This window comes from Zophobas morio, unplaced genomic scaffold, assembly GCF_036711695.1.
Source record: "Zophobas morio isolate AGI-343-1 ecotype UQ-CSIRO unplaced genomic scaffold, CSIRO_AGI_Zmor_V1 ptg000610l, whole genome shotgun sequence".
Taxonomy (NCBI): domain Eukaryota; kingdom Metazoa; phylum Arthropoda; class Insecta; order Coleoptera; family Tenebrionidae; genus Zophobas; species Zophobas morio.
This window is the reverse complement of record NW_026972713.1, coordinates 72,178-84,229: the sequence shown is the minus strand read 5'-3', so window position 1 is coordinate 84,229 and position 12,052 is coordinate 72,178. Positions and strand designations below refer to the sequence as shown.

At 32.4% G+C, this 12,052-nt stretch overlaps 1 protein-coding gene across 1 annotated transcript; it reads left to right on the top strand.

Moving 5' to 3' along the window:
• The first annotated feature begins 2,832 nt into the window (after nt 1-2,832).
• On the top strand, nt 2,833-5,250 carry LOC135121553 (6,7-dimethyl-8-ribityllumazine synthase-like). Its single transcript, XM_064045854.1, has 9 exons — nt 2,833-2,958; nt 3,012-3,365; nt 3,432-3,527; nt 3,595-4,224; nt 4,298-4,470; nt 4,526-4,601; nt 4,650-4,720; nt 4,777-4,840; nt 5,159-5,250. The coding sequence occupies exons 4-9, from the start codon at nt 4,110-4,112 to the stop codon at nt 5,248-5,250; spliced, it is 591 nt and encodes a 196-aa protein (XP_063901924.1). The 5' UTR covers nt 2,833-2,958; nt 3,012-3,365; nt 3,432-3,527; nt 3,595-4,109.
• Nucleotides 5,251-12,052: the final 6,802 nt, after the last annotated feature.

Here is a 12,052-nt window from a genome sequence, read left to right as displayed (position 1 = left end):
CTCTGTCTGGGGCCCGCGCTCCCGCCATTCGGCCTGGTGTAGTGGAAAACCGCTAAAAACCACCACTGAGAGAGGCAGCCTTAGGCACAAGACCCGAAGCCTCCTGGAGACACCGGCCAGCACAACTGCCAGCTAGGCCACCCCGACTATGAGCTCCTCGCCCGGAGGGAGGATTGCTTTACTATTTATTTTGCTACCAAAAAATTTATTTAACTAAAGAGTGGCAAACCCTACCATAACTTGAGGCTAAAAAGCCCCTGTTATCAAATACGAAAATGTGTTGAGCATATATATAATAGCTGTGATTTAATTCATACAAATGCCAGTAATTTAGGTATGGGCATACTATTCCAACGGTACGATGACCGCTTGCACTACATAACATTGTGAGTACTGAATTAAATGTATCTCAAAGAAAATATAGCGTAATGGATAGGGTGGCGTTAGCAGTCTCCTGGTTCACTAAAAGACTATATTCAAAAAACTTATAGTTGAAACAGACCATAAAAGCCTTCTTGGAGTCTTTGATAATGAGTATATGAAGCTGGAACTGCAAGGGAAAAAGGATTAATAGGAGGAAGCATATAATGAACAATATTTATAAAACATTAAAATACATACCTGGTAAGAATAATGTCTTTGAGGATTTGATGTCAAGGTTCCCAGCTGATGATAATTAGTTGTTAAACAAGTAAAGTTTACTTCAACAAATGAAAGGTAAGATTATTTCGATGTTATCAAACAAGAGAGGGGAAAAAAGTTGAAGTACTTGGTCGGTGAACGGCATACTCTCTACCCTAATAGAAAAAAAGTTATTAACAAGTGTGAAGTATGCCAACGTTTTAGTAATAGGAATCTACGTCTTAAAGAGAAACTTAAATATATTGATAAAGCAGAGGAACCTCTGGAGCCTTAGGTTGTTGATGTAATGAAAATGTTAACTCGCATGAAGGTATGGACAGCGTCCTGGTTATTGTGGATAGATATTTAAGGAAGTTTGTATGGACATTTTCCCTTAAAAAGTTACAGCAGAGGAGGCGAAAACTGCCTAAAAGAACTGGAGGGCCCCGCTACCATCATTAAAGAATTGGATAAAACTTTGACTAGACACCGGAACCAGCTAAAAAGACTGCTGTTGGCGGATAAAGTTTTCTAAGGCTTTAGGATGATTAGGGAAGCCTTATGTTTCGGAGTTATTCAATAGTTCCAAGCTTACTTCGGAGACTAGGCACGGTAGAACCTGTTTAGAAAGAGTTGCTGACTTAGTATGCACTTCGATTTTAGGGTATAAATAGCTTCTGCAGAAGACCCTCACAACATTTTTCCGGAAAACTTTCGAGGGGGTTAATTTTACTGTGGTAGTTGATTCAGTGCCTGTTCGCTCGTATATCTGACGAGCAATGCAATTAATCCGTTAATAAAAAATTCTAATTCTTCGTTATCTTTATAGGTGCTCTAGTTAGAACTAGAAGAGTGTGAGTTTTAGAACGTTCCTCACAAAAAGTTAGAAATGATGGAATTTAATCGACTAGATTAACAAATACAATCTCCTAAAAGAATTAAATCAAACTTTTCAAGAATAACAAAGATAACCACAGAAGGTGTTTCCACTCGAGAGTGAACGCCCTCTGGTTTATGTTTAGATTTCTAACTTTTCTAAATTAGCTCTTGATTATTTTATTAAGCTAGGGTAAATTGTGTAAATCCAGGCTTTATAAATTGTTTCGTGTTTTAATTTTTATCTCTTATTAAATAAAAACTATTTAACTAACTAGATGTATTAAAAGTAATTTATAATTTTATAGGTTTATTATATTCAATAATTATCTAATTTTAGTGATAATTAAGAACTCGTTAGCACAAAAACTAAATTATTTAAAACTTTGTCCTATATTATATTATTAGTTTAAAATGTATAGAGCATTAAAAAAGAATTTATATAATGTAATAATAGCTCTCTATTTAAATATGTAAGTTATAAGTACAAGAGCACAGCAGCTTGTTATTTCATACTTATATCTAATAATAAGGATTCGTCTAGTAACTTGTTACAATTGCACTTTCTTATATGACCTAAATGAGCAAATAATAAGAAACTTAGATCAATTTAATTACTTAAATCAGAAAACAAACAAAATTTTTGTTTTAAACACCGAGTACACTGTAATTCAGTATTCTGTATCATTCGGTAAAGTGTGCTGGGTTATACGGTTGGCTCTTAAAAAAAAAACCTTTAAAACTTAGTAGCGTCTCGCAATTTAAATTATATTATTTTATAAAAAATACAGTTTTACGTGAAGGAAGCTTAAGCAAACTTATTAAGGTAGACCTAAGGTTGGCATATAAGAAAATTTGTGTTTTTTTTTTACACTCTAACAAATTCTTTATCTCCCCTTTGAGCCCTACTGATATTTAAAAGTCAGTCACGTTAGTATCTTACTATGGTTCTTTGAACTATGTGATTAACGTGTCTCAAACTCAAATTATTCACAGCTACATTGATAGAAAACACTTACAAACCTGAACAGAAGAAAAGCGTGCAGTGCAAACCCCTTACAACCCGAATTTTTTTTTATAATTACTAATTTCAAATTATTATGAACTTCTTCCCTTCAAGCAGAGAACTAGATTAAAAAGAATTTAAATTGGTAATTTGTTTTTAAAACTACCGCCTTTTAAAATTTTTATTGGTTTACTAAAAGCGTTATCTTACAACGCAACGCTATATAAGAAACTCGCATTTTTTTTTTACTATAAAAATATCATTTCTCCGGCCCTTTCGGTGCGCTTCTATTTCTTTACTGGCGCGTGTGTTTCGCCTCATGCCTAATTCTGTCAGGATAACACTCTCAGTTTTGGTTTTCGTAGGGTATTGTTATAAGGATGCCGTTAAACCTGCAATACAAGGTAAAGAAGAAAATACTTTCATGAAGGCGCCAGGAATTTTAGAGCTTGAAGGTTAAAACAAGAAGTTCTTAAAAACCAGTTCATTTACTAGTTACTATACTTAGAGACAAAGAATGTGCCACCTAAACTTGCGCCAATATTATATATTATATCATTGCTACCGAACTTAGATAATACATTTAATGGAACAATTTCTATTATTGAAGTTAATGTTACTAAAGAATGCAAATATATTGAATTGCACACCTTAAAACTAAATGTAACAAGTTATGTCATTAAAGACAGTCTTAAGGAAATGAGCTGTGACGGACCTCCAAAATACTCAGCAGTATTAAAAAACTGTCTTCTACAAATTTAGTTAATGCAATTTCAATATATTTATAAAAATGAAACAATCACTTTCAACCTTAAGCAAATGCTTAAGCCCGGAATCTACGTAATGTTCTTATCTTACCAAGGTTTTCACTTTTTTGCAAAAATATTATATCACTGCTAATGAAACAAATAATGCGGAATGTGCATAGGTGAGATAAATGAGGTGGTGGGTTTAGCTAAACGAGAGGGAGGGTTTGTAAAATTAGGATACCAACTAAAAGATGAAGAATAGAAGTATTTTTACGGTGAGTTACATTAGTTTCTGAAATTTTTAGTAGTAGATTATAAGAATTTATGATATTATGGCTTTAGGTTCCAGGTTCGAACCAAGATATGCACGCAAAGTTTTTCGCTTGTTTTGATGTGCCATCTCTGAAAGCGCAACTGGTGCAACAGTCCTTATCACTTTTATACTCCATTTTTTTTTCGACTTTTGCGAACGCTTAGCAAATCAAGCACAGACCAAATACACAATTATTTATTCATTTATATAGCATAGACTTGCTACTGGCTTGCTTTCCCAATCAGTCGCTCCATAATCATACCTTTATTAAGTGAGATCGTGGAAGCTACCACCTTTTTTAAAGAGTTACTATACTTTTAACAAGATAGGGGGAGACATTATCATCAATACTTAGCATAAAACAGCAATGGCCCATATTTTATGCCTAGTTGAATTTTAGTGCCATTAAAGATTAATTAAGGGAGAGCTATAGACTTAACCATATTTCCCCTCAGATGGGTCTAAGAAATTCTTAGGTCGTAAGTACTTGTACAAGCCAGAGTTACCAAAAAGTTTAAAGAAATTAGCGTTGATTCTGTAGTTCATGTGCACCAATGCCAATCTTAACGTAAAGCAGAAAGTGCGTAAGCTTTTAAAAAAATATGAATATGTAAACTTTTTGCTTAGAGGACCGTTTAGTTTTATAATGAACCACAAAAGTATTTAAAGAATACGTTACGTTGCATTTTTTTATTAATATCATGCTACTATATATTTTTGGAAATTTAACAGAAGTTACTTTTCCGGATTTGCAATCACCTAAAGGATTTCGCTATGGAATAGTGAGGACGCGTTGGAATGAAACTATCGTTAGCTCTCTTACTGAAGGATGTATTAGTTCTTTGAGGAAATGTGGCGTTCAGGAGTCTGATATTGTAGTGTATTACGTGCCTGGTTCTTTTGAGGTAGCTATTTATTTGGACTATTTATCCTTACAGAAGTTACCTATTATCCTCCTAGCTCCCTCTTGGCGCACAAACTTTAATTAAAAAAAATATTGTGAACGCAGTAATTTGCATAGGAGTTCTAATTAAAGGTGTAGTTATAAAAAAAACTGTTCTTGTTTATAGCCTTAATTATTTAGGTGAAACCCATCATTACGAGTATATATCTGAAGCGGTTTCTTGCGGCATCATGCGCGTTGGAATAAAAACTGTAGAACAATAGAATAATAGAAATAAAATTTTTCTTATTTGAATTGCTTTACTAAGGGAATTCCCGTGATATTTGGTGTACTTACGTGTATTACTAGTGAGCAAGCTGAGACTAGAGCAGGTAAGAAATGAACATTTATTATGTTTACGTAGTATCAAATATTTTGGAAACCATTTTCATTTTAGTTTTACTTTTTGGTTTTTTTTTTTAGCTTTTTTGTCTATATTATTATGTTTAACTTATTACCTATTCTTGTGTTTTTTATTATTTTGTTAATTTATCAGTTTTTATAATTTATTAATTTCTCTTTTTCTATCTTTCTTTTTGTTATTTCTTTTTTTATAAAAAATTGTTGATATTACTTAAGTTAATCATGCTTATGATACTCATTTTTCCTATTTATTTAAGTTATTATCGTTTCATATGTCTCTAATTAAGGCTTGCGCGAGAATTGTGGCGTCAACCACGGGATCGACTGGGGAATTTCGGCTGTTGAGATGGCTATACTCTGCAATCCGCAAAGATTATAGAACATATTAGACTAACAGTTGACGTTAATATTTTATTGTTTACAATTAAAAATTATTTATGATTTTGTAAACCTTTTTTATAAATATATTGTTACTTATCAATTCATTTTTATTTCGTATATGTAAGAAAATTAAAGGTTTTTTGACTCTTGCACTATCATTGTAGCTTAATATTAGTAAAAAAAACAGGCAGACTTGCAACGTTATTCAGGATTGACCGCCTTCGCTAAGTTCACTTATAATCATAATGGCTGATAGTTTTATTGAAACTTTTTATACAGTCGTTGTTACGTCTTATTTTATTTATAGTTTAAAAAAAATCGCTTTAAGGATTACCCGATCCTATACAGCTCTTTTTTAATAAACAGTGTTAGAAATGTTTTTCGTATAAAAACTGCTTCAACAAACTGTCCGTCAGCCATTTGCTTACCTTGAAGGATGTATGGACTTTTCCATCGCTACTAAATCTACAATTCAAGTGTTTATAGTAAATAAAATTCACAACTATAAAAATTGGGATACAAGCTAACGCCATTATTATTGAATTGCACTGCTGAAAAGTATGGCCCTAGCTTATAAGGATCAAGTAACTTAGCTTTATCTCTTAGTAGACCTTAGCAAAGTAGCCTCCTTATACTAAGTTATTATTAGAGACGGTATAAGGAGTTTGTTCTGCCTTACAAGTATGTTATTCCATTGTATTGGGTATCAACTCTGCCGAACCTATAACAGTACTTTAGTAATTACTACTGAGTACCGATCGCTATTTAATTGCAAAGTTTTTCAAAGCTGTATTCGATGTTTTAACAATTTTGTTTAGAAATCTGTGCATAATTTCTAACTGAATAAGGGAAATTGCAAGCCTTACACCGCGCATTGTTTTTAAACGATTGTTGATTTTTTTACAACCTTGAATTTGAGAACTATATACGGAAAGTATATAGGTTTACAGGAAATGCCTGAAAGCTTTTTCTTTATAAATTCGAAGCTGCTTGATGAGTACAACGCGCAAATATCAAACAACAAACAGGTATATAAAATAAAAGTAGGTGATATGTCATTCAATTAAAATTTCTATAACCAACACCTTTAGCACATTTATAAAATTACTAAATATCTTATTAAATAACTGAGGTATTTTTGGATTTCAACGAAGTTTGTAAAAAAAAAGTGAAGTGCAGTTACTACAGACATTAATTATTTTTCGGTGCTAACGGCGGCCCACATAAGGAAGTGGAACAACTTTAAAAGATCTGTTTAAGTGAAGTATTTTCCTGTAGGTGGTTGTTCTTTAGCAAGAAACTGCGTTAAGAAGCCTACACCATATTTAGACTCGTAATAAAGCACTGTTTTGTTAATATTATTTTATTTATAGCCAGATGTTTACGAAAATTAGTTTTTTATGCAGGAAAAGAAGAAATCAAGGAAATTATAAACTTCTCTGTAACAACCTAGATTGTAAGAGGAAATCTTCTTGAAAAAATTATTTAGAACTTTTAACTACAACTCTAAAGGGAAGAATAGAGAAATCAAAGGAACCAAGATCAATAGGAGTTAATATACATTAAAAAAAAAGTAGTATTTTAGAAAGTGCTAGCAACCAATTAGAAAAGCCAAAAGGGGTAAGCGATCACGCTAAGTTGGAAAGTCAACCTGTTAGCATACTAATAAACACCTTGATTAACATTTTAAAACGTAAATCCGTGGTTATATACGAGAAGTAAAGAGAAAAGTGCATAAGAAACTTCTATTAAGATGACTCCGACAATAAATAGTGCAAAAATGATCAATAGTATAAAGTTAGAATCTTTAAGACTACGAACTAAATTTATCAATTTAATTTTGTTAAAAGTTGAAGAGAAACATCTAGATATAGTGGAATAGGTCTCCAGGTACAAACGTCTACAAGGGCTGTCTTGCTGGAAATAAGCTTAGGGTGGTAACACTGATATTTAAAAACTATTACATTAAAAAAATTTTTTTTTAATATAATTTTCGTCTATTTTAATACACCTTTCGCACCCACCGTGCAATTGTATTATCCCGCGAAAAAAATATGTCGAAACTTTGTAAAATCCTCATCTACGACGGACCTCATTTCGTTTTCATCGGTTATCTATTCCCATGTAACGCCTCTTAAATCTTTTAAAAAGTAATAATCGCTGAAAGCCAAATTTGGATTGTAGGGTGGATGGACTAATTTCCTCTAAGCCCATGTCTCATATAGCGCGCTTTGCAACTTTAGCTGGGTGAACTAGCGTGTTCTCTTAAAAATGGGAGAATTTCTCCGCTAGGTTTATTAATAACGTGTACAATTGGATAATTAAGTCAGCATTCATTGTTCTTCCACTTGGAAGGTATCCCTCCAAAGGTATTCTTGCGTTATTCCAAAATATCGTTGCCGTAAATTTGGTAGCCACTTTTTGGACCTTGAACTTGTGCATTGGCCTTTCTCCCTTATTTATACATTGCATGGGCCCTTCTTTGGATTCATCGAACTGATAAATTTGTTTAAGCACAGGTTACAATGGGTTGACAAATCGAATCCATATCGTTCTCACACAACGAAGTATATTACGCGCATTTTCCCCTCTTAATTCCCGGTCTAGTGGAATTAACCTTTGGTACCCAACATGCGCTCACCTTACTCATTAGTAAGTGACTATAAAGGATTTGTCCAGCACTATCCTTGCTTATCTTTAGCCCCTCTGCTACCAGACGAACTCGAATTCCACATTCTTCAAGGACTAATTTTTCTCTTAAAAATTTTTTTTCCTGTAATGACCGCGCAAGTTGGTCCTGGGTATTTATTGTCTTTTAATAACCCCGTCCTTTTCTAAACAACCGAGTTCATCTTTTGACCGTTTCATATGATGGTGCACTTAGTGGATGACTGGTCAATTTTTCCTCGTTGATTTTATTGGCACGTTTACCTTATCTTACAAGATACTTTATCGCGACACTATATTTAAAATATCCAAATCGACAAGATATGCTGTTCGGTTGACGTTTACTCAATAAGTCTTAAATCTATCATAATCAAATTTGATACACCAGCTATTTACAGTACATGGGTACAAATTGAGTTTAAATATTTTTACATCGTCCACTTCTAGACGAGCCTCCCTTTCCGGCGAACACCTTTAGTACATAAACAACCTATGTTTTAGTCTTAAGAATGCCTATGTTTGTACATTAAAATTAACGCTGTTAAATATCACAGATACTACCACATTATGAAAGGGACAAAAAAACCACTTAAACTCTTTTGAAAATCAATACTGTAAGTTGGCAGTAGTACTAGCAGCTAACTAAATTTTCCCTTCTGGTTGTTTCTTGAGTTTTCTCGCTGTTCTTGAATTAGGTGCGCGTGAAAAGTCAACTGTAGCACGTGAAAGCAAGAAAGAAGCAAAAACAGTTTTTTTCCTTACACCTGATCCTTAGTAGACCCTTCGTGTGTATGCACTTTAGACTAATAGCTTTTAAAAAAGGTGTAATGTAATAATTATTTTGTTAGTCGTTATTGGCAACAATTATTAAGAGCATATCCCCTGACCCCTAAGATTAGCAGGCATTATTAAAAGTATGCTTTTTCAGAAAGACCCACGCTAAAACAAAATAATTGGCGAGGCGGTATACGTTTCCCATCCGGCTGACAGCGTAAATATAAACTATAGGTATCAACCAAAAAAAAACTACTTTTTAGGGAAAATATAGTACAATGATTATTGGGCAATTAAGCCTCTATTTCTACATGCGCCTCTTAAAATCTATTAACAAATGAAGAACACGTAAGCAATAGGGAGAAAAAAACGAAAGACAACAATCTAGTTTTATTGAACTTTAAGAGAATATATATCAGTGTTGCATCCGACTTGGGACAGAAGGGATTACTAACAACAAATTGCCTTGTAATAGCTATAAGAAAGTAACAACCATAATTGCAGCTCACTTACGTGATGCCAAATAGTGCTATCTACAACTATGGTACTAAATTGTAATCCCTAGCATATAGTTTATATCTACGTAGTTGAGGCTACATGTATTTTCTAAAAATTAGTTCCATTTCATGGAGATGGTGAACTTTATATTGGACTTTAAAAGCTCGTTTACAACTAGGACCAAGTTAACGATAAGTGAATTCATTTAACTGCGTTTGTACCTGTCATTTAGCCTTTTGACTGAGTGAACTCTTATCTACTTAATCTCTATTTATATATTTTTTTACTATTTAACACTAATAAATATTTATCTATTTATATATTTAAACACTTTTTACCTATTAATTATAATTAAGTTTCATTACTGATAAGTTTCCCTAAGTATTAACACAAGTAAACTTTAAAAAGGATTATCGTATAACGCTGAAAGAAGCTTTGTCTTCTATTTTCTCATATAAAAAAACAAAGCAGTTTATTTAGAAACACCTTTAATAAAATATTATAGTAGCGTAATAATGATATACCAAATATATTATCTATGACAAACTATGAAAAATTAGAATCTTAAAGCTTTTGATCAAATTAATTTTTAAACAAATAAAATTTTTCTGTTAAATTAAAATCAATCTATTTAAAATAATTTCTGTTAACTAATGATTTCTAACATTCATTTCCATAAAATAATTAGTGTTTTAATTACCCCTATAGGTGATTAATGTCTTTTTACGTTCCAGCCTTGTAGACTAGAATTTATAACAATAGCTATCAGTTACGATACGGACAATCCCAGATCTATAGATTGGGGTCCATAGCTAACTCGTAGCCACAAACGAACGAATCCAGTACAGAAAACGAGAAAAAATTTTTTCTTTTTTTTTTAGTTAAAAAATGACTATGTTTATTTTGATTTAAAAATGTTACAATTTAGACTATTTGTACTCATTTAGTGAATTATTTATACAAATTAACTGCCTTTAATTCTTACATGCCAAAAATCTCTACAGGCATAGCATTTCTATTTAAGGGCTTGTTTACTGAAGACAGCGTCCTTTCTTTGAACCAGTGCATTAAGTTGATCACTTTTTCGATATATGAGCAGTGTAGGCTTACCAGCGTCATACTCTTCTACGGCGCTTGAGCAGGTTTCTGAGCTTTTTCATCTTTTGCAGTTATGCTGTTATAGCGCGTCAGCTTAAGTGAATTTTTTGAAACTAGGTCTGCCGGTTGTGGCGAGGTGTAATAGGGAATAAACCGTTACATGAACTTCCATGGCAGATGTGGCGTTTAAGATTTCGGTGTATTATCTGAGGTTGCTTTAAAATCGGGCTTTGGCAATCTAGAACTTTTTCTGGTAAACCCAAACTAAGGGCTACTTAATCTATTAGGTATATGCACTTCTCTATCATTATAATTAAGTAAACCAACTCCATTTCTCAATACTTTGCATGAAGGTATAATATAATCTGAAAAGAGCACTTTAGTCAATATCCTTATTTTAGCTGGCATGAAACCGTTTTTTTATATATGTATAGATACTATAACCCCTAGGATGATTGCCGAAAGGCCTTAACTACCATAAAGCTTTTACCAATTATAGGTGCCGTTCTTGCAAAAGTGGCATCCACCACCTGTATAATATCCTCGAAATTCTGGAAGGGCCTATACTTTATACTTAACACGGCTAAGATGTGAGAGATTTAAAGACCCCCATACAACATTTTATCCGCAGATTATTATGAACTGCATCACCTTTGACCTCGCCCTCTTCAAGAACCTTTCATTATGCCATGTGCATGTCTAATTCGTATGTTAGCTTAAATTCGTTTTTGATTATTTTAACCCTATTACACATTGTAATTATAATTTCTCTGAGAAAATCTAGTGATCATATTTTGTTAATAGCTATCAAGTGAGTATCTTACTAATGATGAACAACTTCCAGCATGTTGAAGTCGTTTTCCATATTGTGTATATACACCAAACAAGCTTTAGAAATACGACCTCTTAATGATCGCATTAGGGTATGCCAGAACATATTAAGTTATAAATATATAATTTTACATTGGGAAAAACATTTGGGTCGTCGATAGACTAGTTGCCCTTGTAAGTGGTACCAATTGGAATTTGAGTTGGAATTATCTGTCAACATAACATTAACGATACAATAAAAAGACGAATTATTTTATGAAAAGCTTGTTATAAGGCTAGTTCAACAACATTTATCGTTATGTAAGGTTGCTATTAGACCTTTTGAGAAACATTAAAAAATTAATAATTATGACTCTTCGAATAAAGTTTTCTTAATCTGTTTAAAATATCTAGTAAAACTAGTTAACTAAATTATAACATAATTGCCCTCTAGGCTACTAAACTATTTATTAACTTCGACTAAAACACCCTCTAGAGTAAAACTATTAATTAATATCTCCTACCCTCTAGATCAAGGTAAAACTACAACAATAAAGATGCAAAAAAGAAATAAAGAGCGAAGAAAAAATATGGACGAACCACACATGTTTTATTTAAAAGTATATATGTGCATTTTATACAGTTTAATGTAATTAACTAAAAATTTACTTAATAAAAAATTATAGGTACCCTATTAAAATTTCGAACCGTACGGTAAGGTGATTAAACTATAGACAAGGATAGGTGAAGATTAAAAAACCTAAGAAGCAAGAGAGGGTCAATAGATGTGGTTTACGTCAAAAGATATGTGCGAACAAATGTATAATTTTTTGTATCTACAGTATGCAATAAATGTAAGAAAAAGGCTTAGTTTAGACTAGTTTTATTAATTTAGTTAATATTTTTTCTGTAAAATTATATTTTATTTTATTTTTAAGAAATTATTATTCTTT

Coding starts and splice junctions, on each gene's coding strand:
- LOC135121553 (XM_064045854.1), top strand. CDS start 4,110: ATGTGCACCAATGCCAATCTTAACGTAAAGCAGAAAGTGCGTAAGCTT. Junction 4,602..4,649: donor CATAGGAGTTCTAATTAAAG/GTGTAGTTATAA, acceptor TTAATTATTTAG/GTGAAACCCATCATTACGAG. Junction 4,841..5,158: donor GCAAGCTGAGACTAGAGCAG/GTAAGAAATGAA, acceptor TCTCTAATTAAG/GCTTGCGCGAGAATTGTGGC.